Source organism: Phocoena phocoena, chromosome 5 (assembly GCF_963924675.1).
Source record: "Phocoena phocoena chromosome 5, mPhoPho1.1, whole genome shotgun sequence".
In the NCBI taxonomy this organism is placed as follows: Eukaryota; Metazoa; Chordata; class Mammalia; order Artiodactyla; family Phocoenidae; genus Phocoena; species Phocoena phocoena.
Window position 1 is genome coordinate 63,774,491 of NC_089223.1, and position 23,530 is coordinate 63,798,020.

The 23,530-nt window shown below is 36.0% G+C and overlaps 1 protein-coding gene across 1 annotated transcript in view; it reads right to left on the reverse strand.

Moving 5' to 3' along the window:
* The window catches only part of CEP135 (centrosomal protein 135), a 68,208-nt gene that overhangs the window by 30,219 nt on the left and 14,459 nt on the right, over positions 1–23,530 (reverse strand). The window contains exons 6-12 of the mRNA XM_065877903.1: positions 19,802–19,930; positions 17,661–17,876; positions 14,713–14,778; positions 12,050–12,188; positions 9,118–9,341; positions 4,818–4,970; positions 3,765–3,917 (exon numbers count right to left, since the gene is read on the reverse strand). Of these exons, the coding sequence (XP_065733975.1) occupies positions 3,765–3,917; positions 4,818–4,970; positions 9,118–9,341; positions 12,050–12,188; positions 14,713–14,778; positions 17,661–17,876; positions 19,802–19,930 (1,080 nt within the window). The remainder of the gene's footprint in view (positions 1–3,764; positions 3,918–4,817; positions 4,971–9,117; positions 9,342–12,049; positions 12,189–14,712; positions 14,779–17,660; positions 17,877–19,801; positions 19,931–23,530) is intronic.

A 23,530-nucleotide genomic window follows, 5' to 3' on the forward strand; every position in this document is an offset into this window, starting at 1 on the left:
AACTTGGCTATAAAGGATGAACAGGAATTAGCCAGGTGAGGGGACTGGAAGGGGTGAAGGATTTTTTCCTTAGAAAGTTGAGGGCAAGAAAAAGTCCATTAAGCCTGGCATTGAGAAACTGAGGGGTGAGGAATGGGGGGGATGAGCTTGGGGAAAAGAAGCTAGACCTTGAAGTAGGCAAGGGCCAATCATCGAAGTCCCTGAAAACAGTTAATGGATTTTAAATAGGAAGTGATGTGATCGGATTTACATCTTTGAAAGATGACTCTGACTTCAGTGTGAAATACAGATTTGAGAGGCCGCTAATACACTAGTGCAGTTGAGAGAGAACAATGGCCAGAATAGGATGGTAGCAGGGGAACAGAAACAAGTAGGCTGATTGAAGAGAAACCACTGTGAGCTGAGGAGCCAGATTCTTTGTGACTTCATTAGTAGGTGATCTTGGACAAATTATTATTACTGCTTTTTTAAAATTAAGGTATAGTTGATCCACAATATTATATGTCTTAGGTGTACAACATAGTGACTCACAATTTTTAAAGATTATACTTCATTTATAGTTTTTATAAAATACTGGCTGTATTCCCTGTGCTGTACAATATATCCTTGTAGCTTATTTATTTTATACATAGGTGTTTGTACCTCTTAATCTCCTACCCCATTTTGCTCCTCTCCCCTTCCCTCTCCCCACTGGTCACCACTAGTTTATTCTCTATATCTGTGAGTCTGATTCTTTTTTGTTATATTCACTAGTTTGTTTTATTTAGATTCTATATATAAGTGATAACAGACAGTATTTCTCTTCCTCTGACTTACCTAAGCATAATACCCTCCAAGTCCACCCATGTTGTTGCAAACGCCAAAATTTAATTCTTTTTTTATGGCTGAGTGGGTACTCCATTGTGTGTGTGTGTGTGTATATATATATATATATATATACATATATATATATATATATATATGTATATATATATATATATATATGTATATATATCACATCTTCTTTATCCATTCATTTGTTGATGGACACTTAAGTTGCGTCCATATCTTGGCAACTATAAATAATGCTGCTATGAACATATATCTTTTCGAATTAGTGTTTTCCTTTTCTTCAGATATATACCCAGGAGTGAAATTGCTGGATCATACAGTAGTTGCATTTTTAGGTTTCTGAGGAACCTGTGTACTGTTTTCCACAGTGGCTGCACCAATTTACATTCCCACCAACAGTATACAAGGGTTCCCTTTTCTCCACAACCTTGCCAACATTCGCTATTTGTGTTTTTTTTTTTTTTTGACGACAGCCATTCTGACAGGTATAAGGTGATAATCTCGTTGCGGTTTTGAATGTCATTTCTCTGATGATTAGCGATGTTGAGCATCTTTTCACGTGTCTGTTGGTTGGGCAAATTATTTAAACTCACTGTAACTCAGAGACCACATCTGTAAGCATTACCTGACTAAAAAGGCAATTGTGAAGATTTATTGAGATAGCTCTTGTAAAAAGCACTCAGAACAGAGCTTCCCACATGGAAAGGGCTTAATAAATGTTAACTATTATTTAAGAGGTAGCATCAATAGGACTTTGTGATTAAATGAGAGATAGGAGCTTTCAGGGAAAGAGGACTCAGTGCCTGGGTTCAACAACTGGGTAGATAGATAGTGGAACAACAGGAAACTACTAGAGAAGACTTAAAGAATGAGAGGATTAGTTCAGTTTTTATGTAAAAGACCTATTGCAAACTCATAAATCCTGACTCTTGTAATCCAGAAAGATTCTGGTCATATGAATGTCACTTTTTCTGAGTTTTTGGTATAAGTACATTTTTTTAATCCTGTTTTTACATTCCTTAGTCATTTCAATGATATGGAAAAGGCTAAACCAGTAGCTTGTACTAAAACTTGCCATATTGCACAGTTTTCCATTTGGTAATTTTAACAATTATTTTTATAAAAAAGCACTTTTTGGAAGGCAATATTCCAAAGGATCCCAATTAAAAGTATTTTGTAGGGGTAAAACTTTAACTGAAAATTTATGACATAAAGACTACCCTTCTAATACTTAAATGTTTTTATTCTTAATCTTAGCGACTAATTTCTAAGCATTAATTCAATAATATTTATTGGAAGTAAACTATGGACTCTGTAATAGTTAACAGTAATAGTTTAATATTGAGTTCTTATAATGTACTGAGTAGTATTAAGTGCTTTATGTATATTAAAATTTTGGGGGAGATTATAAAATATACTGTCCCTAGATATTATACCAAAAGCACACACAATAAAAGAAAAAATAGATAAATTGGACTTCATCAAAATTAAAAACTATCTGTGCTTCAAAGGACAATACTAAGAAAATGAAAAGACAACCCACTGAATGGGGGAAAGTATCTGCAAATCATATATCTGATAAGGGGACTATATTGAGAATATATTGATACAAAATATTCTTATAATTCAATAATAATGAGACAACCCCACTTAAAAATGGGCAAAGGATCTGAATAGACACTAAAGAAGATATACAAGTGACCAAATAAGCACTGAAAATAAGCACATTCGCTAACAGAGAAATGCAAATGAAAACCACAATGGATACTACTTCACGCCCACCAGCATGATGATAATAAAAAACCTAATAACAAGTATTGGTGAGGATGTACAGAAATTAGAACTCTTGTACACTGTTGGTGGGAATATAAATGGTAAAGCCACTTTGGAAAACAGCTTGGCAGTTGCTCATATGGTTAGTTATAGTTATCATATGAATCTAGGTATACGTCCAAGATAAGTGAAAACATATATCCACATAAAAAGTTGTACACAAATGTTCATAGCACCATTATTCATAACAGCCAAAAAGCAGAAACCACCCCAATGATAAAATATTTTCTATCCATAAAATGGAATATTATTCCACAATAAAAAGGAATAAAGTATTGATACATACTACATAATGGATGAACCTTGAAAACATTATGCTAAGCTATGGAAGCCAGACATAAAGAAACACATACTGAATGATTCAATTTATATGAAATGTCCCGAGTAGGTAAATCTAGAGATAGAAAGTAGATTAGTGGTTGTCTAGGCCTGAGGAGGCTGGGGAAAATTAAGAGTGGCTGCTACTGGGTACAGGGTTTCTTTTCGAGGTAATGAAAATCCTCTAAAATTGATTGTGGTGATGGTTGAACAAGGCTGTGAATATACTAAAGCCAAAGCATTGTACACTTTAAATGGGTGAATTATATAGTAAAGTGAATATCTCAATGAAGTTGTTTTGCAAAAAAAGATAATGCCCCTCCACATGAAGGACTTCCTATTGAGATCAGAGGTTGGTTCTTTTCTATAAAGAACCAGATGATAAAAATTTAGGCTTTGTGGACCATACAGTTTTTATTGCAGTTACTCAACTCTGCCACTGCAGCACAAAAAAAGCTACACAAAACACATAAACGAATGAGTATTCCAATGAGTATTCCAATTAATGAGTATTATCAACAATGAAATTTGAGTTTCATAATTTTCACGTCTCATGAAATATTTTTCTTTTGATATTTTTTCAATGATTTTAAAATGTAAAAACCATTCTTAGCACACGGTCCATACAAAAACACAGCGTTCTGGATTTGGCTCATGTGTCATTGTCTGCCAACCCCTGATCTAGATTCAAAATAGTCATGTCACAGGAAAACATATAAAAAGACCTCCCCTTTTCTCAATAAATTATCTTTTAAAAATAAGTCAATTAAGTCAATACGTACTTTTAACTTTTCTTTTAAAGCTTCTTTTTCTGCCATAATCCTTCTTAAGTCAGATAATGCAAGTTCTTTTTCCTTTTCCATAAGACTAACAGTATTATGGGAGATTGCGGTTTGGGTAGATTCTTGTCTGAGTGCAGATAATTCTTCCTGAGCCTTAATGTATTAAAGATATAAATTAAAAAACATTGGACATGCTCCCAGTTTAAAAAAGGCAACTAAACATATGCTACTTTTGCTCTCTTCCCAAATGCCACCAAAATGAGAGTAAAAGGATTAATGTAATAATAGTAATAATAAAAACAAAGGACAAGGAGATTGAGGGAAGTGCCAGTCACAAAATTTGGGAAATCAAATAGCACATGGACAACTAGTAATAAACTAAGCAGTCCCAAGAAAGCAGAAATCTAAGCTAACAGTGGCAAAAGCCCAGAAGTGGATCAATTTGTACTGCAGAATCCCAAAAAAGCACCAGAAGTGAAAACGGCTTTTTCAACTTGGCCTCTTAACCCGTATGTCCTTTCTCCCTCTAAAAATAGCAATAGGATTTCATGGGAGATTGGTATGGGAACAAATTTTGGTGATAAACACCATGCTTTGCTCAGACTCACCTTGCCCTCTAACAACTGAGGCTTTATAATTAGCCCAAACTGTATTGAATCTCCCCTCCCTATCCCTAGAGGCTAAGTCCTTAATATCCAATTAGTGAGTGCTACCCACTGTTTCACAGACATACCCCAACATGTCTGAATCCCAAGGATACACTTGGCTCAGAGTCAGGCTGAGACTCATTCAGCAGTTTTAGAAATAGGGAATTATCCCTAACTGACCTGACCCATAGATAAGCTAGAAAAGAGGAAGAATAAATAAGAAAAAGCAATAGAAATCTCTGCTTTGGGAACAGGATGATAGTAGAAACTGTTACTTATTAATTCTAACTCTGAAGGAAAATCACTAAGGTCCATATATTACAGTAATTTAAAGGATATATACTGGTACCATTACAGTTAACTGGTGCTATATAATCTGTTGGCTTAATTATAATCAATATCTTACTTCATTATATAAGACACTTAGTTTATCTCTTTCTGCTGTCAATAATTTAACATTGGACTGTATATCCTCCATATGTTTTTCAAATCTTTCTAGCATATGCTGAAGTTCATCTCTTTCTCTTGTGATCAGATGAATTTCTGAGTTGTAATCACCCTGAAACATAATTCAAAAACAGAAGTTATCATTTGTTATAATTATCACCATTTGGTTGCCACAAGGATGCTGATGATGAGACTGACTGAAAGATGCTAACAGACAAAAAGAACACAACTTCCTTTAATGTAATTAAGGAACACAATTTTTAATCTATAAGGAGAGAAGGACAGAGAGTGCTGGCAGTACTGGGGCAAATTTCCTGGCCTTCAAGTTCCCAGCAAGGGACTCAGTTGCCACTGATACTACTTGATCAGATTCCATGAGATGTTTCAACTGTCATTCTCCCTGAGTTGTTTATACTGGTGGTAACTAAAGCATAATCCCCAGACAAGAAGCATGTAGCATCTGGGAACTTGTTAGGCATGCAAGTTTTGGGGCCCACCCCAGACCTACTCGATCAGAAACTTTGGGGACAGGGCCCAGTAACTGGTTTATCAAGCCCTCCAGGTGATTCTGATTCATACTGATTGTTGGGAATCCCTAGTTTATAACCCTCTCCAGGGGAGGAATTAAGAGGGTATGTGTATAGCTGCTCATCCAGTACAAGTAACTGTACAGCCTAGCACATTCCTCAGTGTCTTCTGTGACTGAATCTAAGATCAATTTCCCTAGCACACCAACCCCCAACTATCCCAGCTTCAAACCTATGTGAGGCCTATTTTTGCAATCAGATACATATAAATATTTCTTTTTTTAAAGATTTATTTATTTTTGGCTGCATCGGGTCTTAGTTGCAGCTCACGGGCCCTTCGTTGCGGCATGCGGGATTCTCTCCAGTTGTGGAGTGTGGGTTTTCTCTTCTGAAGTTGTGGTGTGCAGGCTCCAGGGAGCGTGGGCTCTGTAGTTTGCGGCACACGGGCTCTCTAGTTGAGGCGGGCGAGCTCAGTAGTTGTGGCGTGCGCAGGCTTAGTTGCCCTGCGGCATGTGGGATCTTAGTTCCCCGACCAGGGATCGAACCTGCGTGGCCTGCATTGGAAGGCCGATTCTTTACCACTGGACCACCAGGAAAGTCCCAATATAAATATTTCTACCAGACGGTGTACATTAGGGATGTTCACTGAATAAGCAACAACTTCCAACATTTCTAAAACAAGATTTTGCCTATTATTCCAGTACAATTCAAAAAATCCACTATCTTCATAGCTATTGTAGAAAATAAATACAGTAAATGTAGACTTGGGATCTGTGGTATATTAATGTTCAAGTACTAAATGCAGAAGCTCCAGATAGTGATAATCTGATAATTTGGTACACTGGGAAGCATCCTGATCTATGTTATTCAATATCTACTGTGCACATACCATGACCAATGTAGACTTGGTAAATGGTAGATATCTGTGAAGTTCCCTTCACCTGCCACTTGGAAATAAGTTATCCTCTTGGTTAAACAAGCAAAATCAAGGCATAATGGATGAGATTAGCTATATGGACACCTTAAAGGACAAGATGTATTATAGGACAAAAGCAATTAGGGTGAGGACTTAATCAAGGTTTAAATAACAATAAAAGAAAATCTGTAACTTAACAGTATCTAAATAAAAATATCTTACCGAAAGGAGGTGGGCTGCCTATGTTTTAGAAAGGAGAGCTCAATGAATAAGGATTTGACAGTCTATTTTCATTACTGTCTAGGTCTCAGCTTAAACATCACTTTCTCTAAGGAGTCCTTCAGGATTCTCCAACCTAATTCAGATCTCCCTCAATGTACTCTCATAGCATTCTGAATCTTTCCTGTATTCTTTCCTCATTAACACTTACTTTACATGAGATTATAAAGTTATTTACATGACTGGGTGTTTAATGTGTCTTTACCACTAAAATGTAAGCTCTATCAGGGACACAGTAGGTATCTGGTCTTACCACATCTTCAGCACCTAGCATGGTACCCAGTAAAATGAATGAATTCTCTACTTTTCCAAATAGATCTTGTATGTAGGCATTTATATTTGTGTTAATAATTCCCTTTTACCACTCCATTGTTCCTAATATACACACACACACACACACACACACATAGGCACACACACAATGCTAAAGACTGTGAGGATAGGAAATAGGTCTTCTTTATCTCATATTCTGGGTGTCTCATTCATAGTACATTCTCAGTATATGTCTACTGAACTGAACCTAACTTTCTACCTAGACCTGATGTGCTTTGAACCAGCAAATAATAAGGAAATGAAACATTTACTAGGAACTAGGTGTTATGCTGAACCCTTCTACAAATTATCTCATGTAACCTTCACAAGAGGCTGTAGTTACTTTCCTCACTTTGCAAATGAGGAAACGTGAAGTTAGGTAACTTGTCTAAGGTCATAAAGCCAGTGTGCAGAGTTGAAACTTCTATCAGGTTTCCAAATCCAAAGCACTTTCTGCTACACTATACTCAAAACTCACATTTGGAACCCTAGTCAGTACAACATGAAAGAGGACAGTGCCGTCCCTACACAGACAACAGAGAATCAATGGGTGTACTGTTGACAAAAATCATTGATATTAAAAATGTCAATATTTTACTGAGTTGCTGCAATCCCAAGAAACTCTGCCTAACAATTTGCCATAAAGCAGGGGTTGAAAACTCACAGCCTGTACCTAATTCAGCTTTAGAGAAGTCTGTTGTCTGCCAACAAGTGTTTCTAAGCACGTTTAAAATACCCAATTTTAGGTGGGAATTTACTCTAGTTCCCAGCACTCACAACTGTCTTACACTCCATCCATTTCACTCATGTACATCACCTATTATTCCCTACCATGCCTGAAATTTATTACTGGGACTTTAAAATGCTATCAATGTCCCAACTTTCTAAACTTTAGAAAGTGAATTCTTTATCTATGTCAGGTAACATTAGAATATTTCAAGAAGTAAATAAGTTGAAGGGGGGAAAATCTCTCCTAATTTCACCAGTACCTTACCAGTACATCTCAATTTGTCTTTCAATTATGAATTCACACCAAGCAAACAAATCAAATATTTAAAAGCGTTAAGGTACTTATCTACTCAGTTCTATTTAATAAATACTTGATTAAACTCATCAACCCTCTTGTACAAGATTGTCTGACACAATGAAGGTGATCAATTCAGTGATTTTTCCCGATCCTTAGGTATATATGGAGCTTGAAAACAACTTAGTACACATAAATTAACTTACACTGCATTTTCCACCAATTCATTGTGCTTGTAACAGATAACACAGCATAAACTAAACTTTGTAAGTCAAATTCAGCCACTAGCCAATGAGGTTAAAAAACAGTCTAATCAGAAAATGACTCAAAACCATTTGACAATGGACAGAGATCTTCAGGAAAAAGATGACATAGTTGGTTAATAGAGCCAAGTCTGAAATCAAATGTTCTGAGTTTTAATGATTTTACTCCTAACTTCCCCTAATTTTATCTAGTGTGTAGACAACATTAGGCTCACATAAGCCTCCAGGACTCCCATAGCTCCAAATCTTAAAATAAAGAAAAATCTAAAGAACCCAAATGATATTTATAAAATGTTGAAAATAATTAAGACCTAAAATAGAGACACATGCTTTTAATCTCTTATAAGTCATGGTTAACTTTAAGTAATATATGTCTTTAGACTACCGAGTTGCAAATGTGATTGTAGTGCACAAATGGGATGATCTGTCCAGTACTCACTGACATTTTGTACCTTCCCCTGTTGCATAGTTATCATGGAAGATGACTGGTCTGTACAATGTGGCCTGGCTTTCTGACTGGTCCAAGGCTGGGAATGGCATGAAGCCATATAAACAAAGCCACTTTGCTTCAAGAGACAAAATGCATCTGATACAGAAAGTAAAGGATAGAAAGAGAGGAAATATCCAATAGCATGAGTTCCTGGTTCCAGTTTCTGGAAGCTCAGATGCCCCTGCACTCCTCCCATATATATAATGAGCTATTCAATCTTTCCTTAATTTCCAGGAGTCAGTATGCTTTGCTTTGTTCTTAAGTAGTTTTCCTAATTAATACAGTGTTCCTAAAGTACAGGTCATGGAAGAAAACAAAAATCAAAATTAAGAAAGACTTCTTAAAAGCAAGTAGAATAACGTTACATTTAATACAATAATAAACCATAAAAGTTTGCTCATAAAGATACTTTCTTGCCTTATCAATTACTCTCATAAAGAGATATTACCTTTTCTAGTGTCTTAAATACTGTAATTTTTTCACATGTAGAATGACTTCGAGAGCAAGATCTTCGCTGTATTAAATGCTGGAGTCTTTCTAGCTCTTTCTTATAAAAATCTCGTTCATCTTCTATACCTTTCAGAAACGTATCTAAACGAGAAGGTGACTTGTCTCGTCGTTTTATTCCATGTTCTAGCCTCATCCTCTCAACTTCCAAAGTAAGTTCTCTTTCTGCAAATTAAAGTATAAAATATTAAAACAATGTTGCATATAAAATGTATAATCAGCCAAATAAATTATCAATAACTTTTACAATGTAAGTTACTAAAAATCATTAGCTATTTCGTATATCACCTATAACTGCCAGATATCAAAGAGGTAAATGCTGAAAGGAAAAGAGAAAAAAAACAAAAGCAAAAATTAAAAGTTTAAATAAAATCCAATAAGTCAAAGTCCTCTGCTTTTGTCATATACAAGGATAGGTACTATTTAGTACTACACAGTGAAGCAGTAAATCACCACATGGTACATTCTGATGACCTGAAAATGCACTAAAATAAAATTTACCTGTAAACAATTGATCATAACGTGGGCAATTTTAACATTAAGCTTGAATTTAATATAGTATATATACAAAGAGGTCAAAACAACTAGTCTTTCTTTAAATAAACACAATTATTAACTTTTACCATAGAAATCACCTTTTCAGGAGTCATAAGTAGCCTAATACTGGCAATTTCATATAGTTCAATTTAACTGATATTCTTTACAACTCTAAAGCATGAAATGATTTTCAAGACATATTCTGATTCACTTCCCATCTTTTCTTTCATTCATTCCACAGATAATTACTGAGTATTTACTATATGCCCAGCATGAGCTAAGGATACAAGTATGAAAAACATAGCCAAGGTCAAATAATTATTCTAGTTGTAGTAGGACAAGAGCTACAAAAGAACAGCATGCAATGCAATCTGGAGGATGAATAGGGGAATTCATTCTGAGGGGTGACCAGAGAGGTAAGAAAGTATGAGAGTGGAAGGAACAGGCAAATGTGTTAAATGCTAAGTCAAATAAACTGATGAATGGAAAAGTATCCACTGCATTTAGCATAATGGAGGTGAGTGGTGACCTTAACAAGAGCTGTTTTATTGGTGATGTGAGGACAGAGCCAACTGGAGTGGATTGAGGTGATAAAGGGTAGTTGGTGATCAAGCAGAAAAGTACAGATGACTTTTTAAGGTGTTAAAGCTATGATGAGAAGGAAAGAGTGGCTGGATAGGAATGGGTACAATTTTTGCTTTTAGAATGGGAGAAGGGTAAGCATGTTTGAATACTAATGGGAAAAAACAGTACAAAGGCTAAAGTTAGGAAAGGAGATAATTAATATGAAAGCATTTTAAAATTAGAGAGAATGGGATCTAGAGAACAGATGGAGGCAGTGGCCTTTCATAAGAGGTACAAGTAACAGGAGGGAAGATAAAGATGGACAGGTTCAAGATCTGGGGACAGGAAACCGACAGAATGCCTCCCTGACGGCTTCCATTTTCTTAGGGGAAACCAAAGGTTAAGATCATCCTCTTAGAATGGGTTTACTGAGAATGAAAAACACTTGAAAATGTTCCCTGCAGAGACTGGGCAACTAAGCAGTAAGAAGTATAGAGTAAGATTTCCATACATCACTGAGGGGTGGGTGCTGTGGTTTGGGACCATACAAGTTACGGTGCCGTTGATACTGTCAGGTGCACACGCGAGGACTGCTTAGCTGCTCGTGTGTGAGTACTTTGGTTGATCCATGGCTAGGTTTTGTGCAGGGGGATATATTCAAAACACAAAGGAACGAGGGAGTTTCAGGTATCTGAAAAATTACACTGAAATGGCAGGATAGAGCTAGCATGAAAGGAAGTAAATTGCAAAGTTTTATATGTAGGTCTAAGCACTTTAATAATATATTAACCCATTTAATCCTCACAACAACCTTTTGGATTAGGTGCCATCATTAACCAAACAGATATGGAAACTGAAGCAATGCTAAGGAACATGCTCAAGTCATACAGCTGGTAAGTAGAGAAGGTTAGACAGATTATCCACATGAATGCTGAAGAGCCTAGGATATAGCTTCTTCTTAAAATAGCACACTGGCTTTCTTTCACTACATGGAGTTTGATGGCACCAGGCTTCCACACTTGCCATCCCCTCTGCCTGGAAAATTGCCCCAGATTTTCATATGGCTGGTGTCCTGTCACTAAGCCCTTGGATCAGTCGATCTCTAGCATACCCTTCCCATTGTATTTGAAAATTCTTACCACCTAAAACTAACTTCTTCACTTATGTGCTACTAGTTTTGTCTCCCTAACTAGATTAAAGCCACCACAAGGGCAGGGGCCTTTGTGTATCTTGTTTACCATTATGTACCCTGGCACCAAAACCGGTTCATAAACACTTGTAGAATTAATGAACAAATGAATGAATTCTTACAAGTTCCTTAAATCAACTCATTTAGGATGGGGTACCTGGCAGAAAGCCTATTTCAAGTGTGTGTGTGTGTGTGTGTGTGTGTGTGTGTGTACTTTAAGGTGATAAAACTGCATTTACTTAAAAAGATTCTATAATTCAATTTTCCACTATTTCAGAATGGTCTTCCGTGTAGTCGTAATTAATTCTATTACTGCATGCCTCAAAGAAGGATATATGTACATTGAAAAATATTCAAACGGGGTTCCCTGCACCAACTAGTCAGAATGTAAAAGGCCCCTGTAAGGTCCCTGAGGCAGAGAGGTTTTCTACTGTATCTCAGTGCCTACTCTGGTTTCTGATACACAGCAAGCACTCAACAAATATTTATTGAATGAATGAATGAAAGATCATCTACTACTAAAAATAATACATTAAGAAGACATCACAATCACTTTTTAAGTTATCAACATTTTATATTTTACCTGTAACTGCGAAACTTTCAATTTTTTTGTTAAGTCTTTGCTTTTCTTGTTCAAGCTGATGAACAACAGTTTCCAGGTCTGATTTTATAAGGAGTTCATCACTCAGCCTCTCCTTTTCTTTATGACATAAGGTTAATTCCTGAAAATTTTAACACTATAATTAAGATTTCTAGCAACTTTATAAATATAGCACTTAAAATAGATATTTGTAAGCACATTTATTTAAGAGTAAGTCACATACACACTTTTAGTCAGTCAAATATATATGGTTTCAATGAAAGTTAATTATCAATTGTGGCTAAAAGCAACAATAAAACCCAAATTCAACAGTGCTCCTTTCTAAAGTAGTAGAACTATCGGATTTTATTTTCTTTTAATTTGTTAGCATACTGTCTTTTTGAAAAATGAATATGTACTTGTGCAATAAAAAATTTTAAAGTTTTTTATGTTTAAAGGAAAGCAGAAGTTAAGACAGTGCTCTAAGACTACCATAGGTATACATAAGTACAAAGGTTTCTCTCTCAGCCTCATCTGCACAATGAGGGTAAGATCAGTACCTGGACACTGAGGATTCATCTATGAATGGATGACTCTGTGAATGTGAAGCACTCTGTACAGTGTCTGGCACATGGCAAGTACTTAATAAGTGTTAGCTAATGATATCATTAGTATTTACCTTAAAAAAACATAAAATGTAGTACCAATGGAAAAAATAAGAAGGTCAGAAAGTACAGCAACATCTTGCTGTCAGGCAACAAGACTGAAACTTGGTCAGAGTTCTGAGATAAGCATTATGAATCACATATAACTGTATACAGTGTGCATAAAAACAGCACTGAACAAACAACAAAAATCCTTGTCCTCACAGAGCTTACACTGTAGTGAAAACATCAAAACATCTACTTTACATTTATTGACCTCACTGGAGAATTTAAAAATATCTACGAAACTCAAGAGTAGACAACATTTAGCAGGTTTAGCTAATTCAATTATTCAATATTGAGCTGAACTGAATACCTGCAGTTGAGTAAAACAGGAAGCCATTGTGATGCACTGTTTATAGTGAGCATATAAAAATCAACAAGTATTTGAACACCTACTATGTGCCAGCATATCACAAATGGCTTTGTTTTTTAATTTGCCTTATGACTGCCACCAGAACATTACAGCTTGACTGTAAAAAGAGTATAAGTAATGAGAAAACTTGGAAATTAGTATTAGTCTTTTCATTATTAGTGGAAACTCATCCAATTTAACAGGCTATTAAAAAAATTCTTAACAATCTTTTGGATGACCACCTAGAAATTTCTACCTGTAAGCAAGACATTCTTTCTGCCAGCTTTAGACTCTAAGACTATATGCTATATCTAGGTTTATGCTGGGATGATTATGAGTTTTCTCATTTGAAGACCACCGGAACAAACAATATGACTAGTAAAATGGTTTGTAATGCCAAATAAAATTATTAAAAGACGACTGAGTGCTTTTAATAAAAGTCAACAAAATTTTACAAAGTAACTATCAATTTTTAGTTTAAATATTAGTAAACTGACAAGTCACGAAGTCATTTAAAGAATATAAAATTCCTAACAGGTTTTCCAAATTTGAGTGTAACTTGCTACCTATTATATATGATATTAAAGAATTATAAAAATATAAATGAAACTAAATATATACATACAATGGAATATTACTTAGCCATAAAAGGAGTAACGATACATGCTATGACATGCTTGAACCTTGAAAACATTGTGCTAAGTGAAAGCCAAACACAAAAGGTCACATATTATATAATTCTATTTATACAGAATATCCAGAATAGGCAAATCTACAGAAACAGAAAGCAGACCAGTGGTCGCCAGAGGCTGAGCAGAGGAAAATGAGGGGTGACTGCTAATGCATATGAAGCTTTTTCCTGGAGTGAAAAAATGTTCTGGAATTAGATAGTAATGAAAAACACCATTGCACCTCCTATCTTCCTCCTCACTCTTTTGCCCATGCCAGCCTTGCCAATGGCAAGTTAAAGACTGACCAGACAGCCCCTCAGGGAGTGGATACAAAACTGTGGGAGGAGAGTAGCAATGAGACCCCCAAGAGATGAAGATCATTTTAATACCTTAAATTACTTTACCCCATTTTCTAAGAAACCAGTTCATTCATTTGAAACTCTGATGCCTTTGTCTTACTCTGCTTACACTTTAGATGGCTTTCTACTGTCCACTAGAATAAAATCCAAACATCCTGCCATGGTTTAGAATGTCTTCCATAATTTGGACAAACTATGGTTGCACTACTTTGTGCCTGTACCAAAACCGCTGAAATGTTCACTTAAAAGAGTGAATATCATGATAGGTTAATTATATCTTAGTAAAAAAAAAGTAAAATAAAACATAAAAATTTTCTTGATGAAAATGCTGGCAATTCAATATAACAGCAGTCCCCAACCTTTCTGGCACCAGGGACTGGTTTCGTGGAAGACCATTTTTCCACGGATGGGGGTGGGGATGGCTCAGGCGGTAATGCGCGTGATGGGGAGCAGCAGATGAAGCTGTGCTCATCCGCCGCTCACCTCCTGCTGTGCGGCCCGGTTCCTAACAGGCCACAGACCAGTACCAGTCCACGACCCGAGGGTTGGGGACCCGTGCAATATAACACCTACTTACCAGTTGAAGTTTTCCCATTGTTTCTTCAAGATTCCGCATTTCAGATAGCTTTTTTTTAATCTCTTTCTAGGAATAAAAAGCCTATTAGGTAAATACCTAAAAGTCAAGAATACTTATCACTAAGTCACAGTGCAAATGAGACCAAGCCATTTTTCGAGCAGTTCATGTTCCCTCTCACCAGTGAGACCTGAGGCATTAGCCAGCCCTAAGCCTCAGTTTCAATGAGGAGGAGGCAAAGTTTAGGTTTCTCTAATTTATTGGTATCCTGAATGCTTACAGGGACCTATCGGTAACATATGAAAAAAGAGGGCTACTTGAAAATCTTTTTCTATCTGTATACTTGTAGGACTTTTCTTGATCCTTGATTTTTAGGATTCATCTTGTGGCCCTGTCATTTCCTGACTTTCCTATCTTATTTGCTTTCTCACCACCTGCTACTACCAACCTGGATCCTCTACACTGCAACTGAGAGTACTGAATGCCAAGATTAAAATATTATAAGCTAGGGGCTTCCCTGGTGGCGCAGTGGTTGAGAGTCCACCTGCCGATACAGGGGACACGGGATCGTGCCCCGGTCCGGGAAGATCCCACGTGCCACGGAGCGGCTGGGCCCGTGAGCCATGGCCGCTGAGCCTGTGCGTCTGGAGCCTGTGCTCCGCAACGGGAGAGGCCACAACAGTGAGAGGCCCGCGTACCGCAAAAAAAAAAAAAAAAATTATAACCTAATAGGAATCTTCTATTGAGCCAAGGTGTCATTCTTGATTACTGCCAATGGGACACGTGAAGCTGTGTTCAATATGTTGTATGCACAGCACAGAATATGCAAAAGGAAGTGGAAAAGGAGAGGAATGAGATATAGGAGTGTTGCAATGAAACTAAAGCCACAAAAGCAAAATTAAAACCGCAATAATTATGTTCTTCATTTTCAAGGCTGTCTTGACTATTCTGGGTCCCTTAAGATTCCACATGAATTTTAGGATTTTTTTCCTATTTCTGTAAAAAATGCCATTGGGATTTGGAGAGGTATTACACTGAATCTGCACATTGTTTTGGGTAGTATGGACATTCGAGCAGTATACAGTCTTCCCATCCATGAACACAGGATATCGTTCCATTTATTTCTGTCTTAATTTCTTTCAGCAGTGTTTTATAACTGTCAGGGTACAAGTCTTTTGCCTCCTTGATTAAGTTTATCCCTAAGTACTTTATTCTTTTTTGATGCTATTGTAAATGGGATTATTTTCTTAATTTCCTTTTTATATTTTAATTACTAGCATATAGAAATACACCAGGTTTTTATGCAATGATTTTGTATCCTGCAAGTTTGCTGAATTTATTAGTTCTGTTTTTGGTTTTTTTTTTCTTTTTAATGGAATCTTTAGGGTTTTCTACACATAAGATCATCTCATCTGGAAACATAATCTTACTTCTTTCTTTTAATTGGATGCCTTTTATTTCTTTTTCTTGCCTAATTCCTCTGGTTAGGACTGCCAGTACTATGTTGAATAGAAGTAGTAAGAATGGGCATCCTTCCCTTGCTCCTAACCTTAGAGGAAAAGTTTTCAGTCTTTTGTCACTGGGTATGATGTTAGCTGTGGGCTTTTCATAATATGGCCTTTATTATGTTGAGGTAGTTTCCTCCTATTCTCCTAATTAGTGGAGGTGACACTATAAAATTAACTCATATTATTCAACTGATGTAAAGTAGGGATCTTCAAACTAGGTTATACTCATTCCCGGGATAACATAAAGACTATCCAAGTATTATGTAAAACTATCATATATATATATATATATACACATATATATATATATATATATACACACACACACAAATAATATATTATTTACAATATATATTATATATATATGTATATATAGTTTTAAGGAATCAATATCTGGATTCTTAAATTTGCACATACAGTCCTTCTTAAAAATTATCTACCTGAGAACCTGCTTGTACTCTAGGTATCATGTGAGTTCTTCTTTCCCACTTCCCCTTCCAAAACTGCCTTTTCCCCACTTTTCAAAAGAGGGGCATGCATCTAATGTAATTCTATCTCTACTTATAAAAAACTTCCGAGGCACCAGACAAAAAGATAACCTGAAATGTTGGAGCTGGCCGAAGCCTTTGATTAAGACACTATTTTCTCCCATTATATCTTACTAAGAGATGTATTTCCAATAAAATTTTACTTTTTAATTTAATAAGTATTTATCAACATTTGTACTACAGCTGTCACTTTGATCCACTGATTACTAATAATTATAATGATAACACTATTTAGAGGAAAATACTAAATACTAACACTCTGAACCTTACAGTCGCAGGACATTTTTTAAAATAAAAAATTTCAATTCATGTATTTTTTTAACTGCAGACATTTGATATGAGTTATTATAAAAAGATATTCAAGCATAAAATATGTTAAAATAGGATAAAATTTTGTGAGGCTTTCAAGAAGGGTCATTTGGATTATACTGGCTATATTTAAAAGAATGATATGACAGTTTTAAGAGATCAATACTTACAATTGATTAGAAATTACATCCTTTGCATCTATTTAAACTTGAAGATGAAAAATGTTAGCTATCAACTTAAAAATGTGCAAGGACATACACAGTTTTAAAAAATACCTTTAAAGGTTCATGAGCACAAAATGACCTAGAGGACAAACTTCAGAAGCCTGCTCACAATGCAGAGATAAAAGGACAGAGATGAAAATCTTGTAGAAAAAGAGGATAGAGTCTGGAGAGCTGTCCTAGGAAGAGATGTGCTTCAGAAAGACAAACAACTAGAAAAAGGGCAAGAATTTAGGGGATGTGAACAACACCTTAGAAAAACGTGAATTACAAAACAAACCAAAAGGCCTGAATAAGACATCAAAAGGTCTCAAGCTCACCATACTCTAGGAGAATTAATGAGCACCTCCACAACCTAGACACACCTTTGCTTCCTCAAGTTCTTTGTCGGCAGTCTCGAGCACTTCTTCTTTATGTCTTTCCAACTGCTGTGCTAACTGGTCTATTTCAGTTAATTCCTGGCAGAGTTTTTCATTTTTGTTACTTAAATTAACAACTTCAGTAGTTACTGTTTCCTTGGTTTCCATAAGCTCTTGTATATGCTTTTCCAGGTCTTTATTAGCTTGCTGAAGAAAGTCAACCTAAATTGAATTTGTAATTCATAAGGTATATAAATTGGAAAATTATTAAAATACTGAACTTCCAAAATATTTCAAAATACTATATTTAAAAAAAACCCAAAAGTTAAAACCCCAGCTCTTTTACATTTGCAAACTTATACTGTTTCTATTTGCAAAACTCACAATGTGTGGTTTAGTAAAAATATATATCCACTGTCTTCAATTTTCAAGCATGGACAGAAAGGATAAGTAAGAAATTTGTGTGAACTTTTTCCCAATGCAGTTTTAAAAATATGACAAGATTATCACTATGATGATAATATTAGTCTAGAGTGCTGTCCAATATAGTAGCCACTAGCATCCACACATGGCTACTGAGCACTTAAAATGTGGCTAGTCCAAACAGAGATGTGCTATAAATGTAAAATACAAACAGGATCCCAAAGACTTAGTACAAAAAAAAGTAAAACGTTGCAATGATATTTAACAACATTGATTACATGTTGAAATGGTTATATTTTGGATATAGTTAGGTAGATACATTATTAAAATTAATCTCATCTGTTTTCTTTTTACTTTTTTAATCAGGCTACTAGGAAGTTTTAAATTACATATGTGGCTCATATCCTATTTCTATTCAACAGCACTGCTCGAGAGTTACTGCTGATATTTGGGGCTTACTATATTCTGGTTGCAGTCTAGGCAGCAGTGACATTTAAATTTCTGAAGGTCATGGAAACAACCTAAATGTCCATCAGAAGAATGGATAAAGAAGTTGTGGTGTGTAAATATATACACACACACAATGGAATATTACCTAGCCATAAAAAAGAATGAAATAATGCCATTTACAGACACATGGATGGGCCTAGAGATTATCATACTAAATGAAGTAAGTCAGAAAGAGAAAGACAAATACCATATGATACCACTTATATGTGGAATAAAAAAAATAATACAAATGTACTTATTTACTAAACAGAAACAGACTCAGAGACATAGAAAACAAACTTATGGTTACCAAAGGGATAAGGGGATGGAGGATGGATAAATCAGGAGTTTGGAATTAGCAGATACAAACTACCGTATATAAAACAAAGAACAAGGTCCTACTGTATAGCACAGGGAACTATATTCAATATTATGTAATAAAACATAATGGAAAAGAATATGAAAAAGAATAATATATAATATATATAACTGAGTCACTTTGCTGTATACCAGAAACTAACACACATTGTAACTCAACTATACTTCAATTAAAAAACAAATAAATAAATTCCTAAAGGTCATTTGTCATGCTTCATATAAGTCTCTTGTTCTTTCACTCTTAGGTCAAATGCATGACAAGGGAAACCACTACATAGGTAAGTGAAAACTATATGTTTAATTTTTATATTTATTTTAAAAAACCACCTTTTATATATTATAAAAGAAATACTGTCATAAAAATTTTGAAAATGGAGAAAATCATAAAGAAGACTATCCCATCACACAAAGATAAACATTGCTAGTGTACTTTGGTGTATTCTCTTCTAGTGTTTTCTCTTTCTGAATGCATACACACATTTTTTTGGTGTGTGTGTGTGTGTGTGTTCACCTAGTGTTTTTTTAATTTTTTTATACAGCAGGCTCTTATTAGTCATCAATTCTATACACACACACATTTTTTTTTAAAGCAAATTGAAGGTTACATTTTACCTATGGTTTATTCTCTTCTTTTAAATATTTATCATTATGGTGTATACATTCCTACCTCATTAAATATTCTTAAAAAACATGAGTTTTCAATAGCTGCACCCAATTTTGGATACTTTGACTCCATCAAATTTTTTCCACCGTAAATAATAGCCAAGAAAACAACCCTGTCACTTTCACAAACCCACAGACCATTATAAACACTTATGATTTCATATGCTCAGTGAAATAATTATAAAACTCATTACCTGAATATTTAAATGAGCAATAAGCTTTTCGTTGGCTTTATTTTTAGTCTCCAGAGAAAGGATATCAGGGGAGCGACCCCCATCCAATGCAACCGACAGTCGTTCTATCTCTCGTTCTCTTAGTTCAATCTGAAGACATAAAGTTGTGCTATCATTTTAAAAACTCGGGTTTTCAACTGAAATGATTAACACTGGACAAACATTTATTTGGATAAACTTCCATTTTTCTTAGGTCCCACAATATACACAAAAGATTAACATTCATATATATACCCACACATAAATGGGATTATGAAATGCATTTATGCAGAGCAAAAATATACACAGAAAATATCAACCTAAGAACTGTCAACATAGGTTTCATAAGTATTTTTATTGAAGAGATTCTTCCTAATTTTTTTGTTTTGTTTTTTCCTCCTCTAAGAGTAGGCAATGTTTATATAAAAAGAAACTACTAACTACTGGAATTGAGTCTGAACTACTTCACTGCCTGGTGGAATAAATGTGGGATAAACAAATGAATGTAAAACACAAAGGAAAGTGATTTGCTACTGAAACTCAATATTAAAAAGGATATGAGGCTGGAGTGAATTTAATTAATTATCTATTATTTAGAAAACAACAGACTATGATTAAAAACATCACTACCAACCACGAATTCACATACAAGACTCTGGAAAAACAACCTGAACCAAGATGGTGGAGTAGAATGACGTGCTCTCACTCCCTCTTGGGAGAACACAAGAATCACAACTAGCTGCTGGACAATCATCGACAGGAAGACACTGGAACTCACCAAAAAGGATACCCCACATCCAAAGGCAAAGGAGAAGCCACAATAAGACTGCAGGAGGGGCGCAATCACAGTAAAATCAAATCCCATAACTGCTGGATGGGTGACTCACAGACTGGAGAACACTTATACCACAGAAGTCCACCCACTGGAGTGAAGGTTCTGAGCCCCACGTCAGGCTTCCCAACCTGGGGGTCCAGCAGTGAGAGGAGGAATTCCTAGACTTACAGACTTTGAAGGCTACTGGGATTTGACTACAGGATTTCGACATGACTCAGGGAAACAGAGACTCCACTCTTGGAGTGCACACACAAAGTGGTGAGCGTACTGGGACCCAGGGGAAGGAGCAGTGACCTCAAGTGAGACTGAACCAGACCTACCTGCTAGCGTTGGAGGGTCTCCTGCAGAGGCAGGGGGTGGCTGTGGCTCACCGTGGGGACAAGGACACTGGCAGCAGAAGTTCTGGGAAGTACTCCTTGGTGTGAGCCCTCCCACAGTCTGTCACTAGCCCCACCAAAGAGTCCACCATAGGCTCCAGTGTTGGGTTGCCTCAGGCCAAACAACCAACAGGGAGGGAACCCAGCCCCACCCATCAGCATTCAAGCAGATTAAAGTTTTACTGAGCTCTGCCCACCAGAGCAACAGTCAGCTCTACCCACCACCAGTCCCTCCCATCACGAAACCTACATAAGCCTCTTATATAGCCTCATCCACCAGAGGGCAGACAGCAGAAGCAAGAACTACGATCCTGCAGCCTGTGGATCAAAAGCCACATTCACAGAAAGATAGACAAGATGAAAAGGCAGACGGCTATATACCAGATGAAAGAACAAGATAAAACCCCAGAAAAACAACTAAATGAAGTGGAGATAGGCAACCTGCCAGAAAAAGAATTCAGAATAACAATAGTGAAGATGACCCAGGACCTTGGAAAAAGAATGGAGGCAAATATCGAGAAGATATAAGAAATGTTTCACAAAGACCTAGAAGAGTTAAAGAAGAAACAAACAGAGATGAACAATAACTGAAATGAAAACTACACTAGAAGAAATCAATACCAGAATAACTGAGGCAGAAGAACAGATAAGTGATCTGGAAGACAGAATGGTGGAATTCACTGTTGCGGAATGGAATAAAGAAAAGAGAATGAAAAGAAATGAAGACAGCCTAAGAGACCTGTGGGACAACATTAAATGCAACAACATTTGCATTATAGGGGTCCCAGAAGGAGAAGAGAGAGAGAAAGGACCCGAGAAAATATTTGAAGAGACCAGAGTCGAAAACTTCCCTAACATGGGAAAGGAAATAGCCACCCAAGTCCAGGAACTACAGCAAGTCCCACATAGGATAAACCCAAGTAGAAACACAATGAGACACATAGTACTCAAATTGGCAAAAATTAAAGAAAAAGAAAAATTATTGAAAGCAGCAAGGGAAAAACGACAAATAACATACAAGGGAACTCCCATAAGGTTAACAGCTGATTTCTCAGCAGAAACTCTACAAGCCAGAAGCGAGTGGCATGATATACTTAAAGTGATGAAAGGGAAGAACCCTAAAACCAAGATTACTCTACCCAGCAAGGATCTCATTCAGATTCGATGGAGAAATCAAAAGCTTTACAGACACACAAAAGCTAAGAGAATTCAGCACCACCAAACCAGCTATATAGCAAATGCTAAAAGAACTTCTCTAAGTGGGAAACACAAGAGAAGAAAAGGACCTACAAAAACAAACCCAAAACAATTAAGAAAATGGTCACAGGAACATACATATCGATAATTACCTTAAACGTGAATGGATTAAATGCTCCAACCAAAAGACACAGGCTTGCTGAATGGATACAAAAACAAGACCCATATACATGCTGCCTACAAGAGAACCACTTCAGTCCTAGGGACACAGACAGACTGAAAGTGAGGGGATGAAAAAAGATATTCCATGCAAATGGAAATCAAAAGAAAGTTGGAATAGCAATACTCATATGTGATAAAACAGACTTTAAAATAAAGAATGTTACAAGAGACAAGGAAGGACACTACACAATGATCAAGGAATCAATCCAAGAAGATACAACAATTATAAATATATATGCACCCAACATAGGAGCACCTCGATACATAAGGCAACTACTAACAGCTATAAAAGAGGAAATTGACAGTAACACAATAATAGTGGGGGACTTTAGAACCTCACGTACACCAATGGACAGACCATCCAAAATGAAAATAAATAAGGAAACAGAAGTTTTAAATTACACAATAGACCAGATAGATTTAATTGGTATTTATAGGACATGCTATCTGAAAACGGCAGATTATAATTTCTTCTCAAGTGTGTATGGAACATTCTCCAGGATAGATCACATCTTGGGGCACAAATCAAGCCTCAGTAAATTTAAGAAAACTGAAATCATATCAAGCATCTTTTCTGACCACAGCGCTATGAGATTAGAAATGAACTACATGGGAAAAAACGTAAGAAACACAAACACATGGAGGCTAAACAGTACGTTACTAAATAACCAAGAGATCACTGAAGAAATCAAAGAGGAAATCAAATAATACCTAGAGACAAATGACAATGAAAATACAATGATCCAAAACCTATGGGATGCAGCAAAAGCAGTTCTAAGAGGGAAGTTTATAGCTATACAAGCCTACATCAAGAAACAAGAAAAATCTCAAATAAACAATCTAACCTTACACCTAAAGGAACTAGAGAAAGAACAGCAAACAAAACCCAAAGTTAGCAGAAGGAAAGAAATCATAAAGATCAGAGCAGAAATAAATGAAACAGAAACAAAGAAAACAATAGCAAAGATCAATAAAAGTAAAAGCTGGTTCTTTGAGAAGAGAAACAAAATTGATAAACCATTAGCCAGACTCATCAAGAAAAATAGGGAGAGGACTCAAATCAATAAAATTAGAAATGAA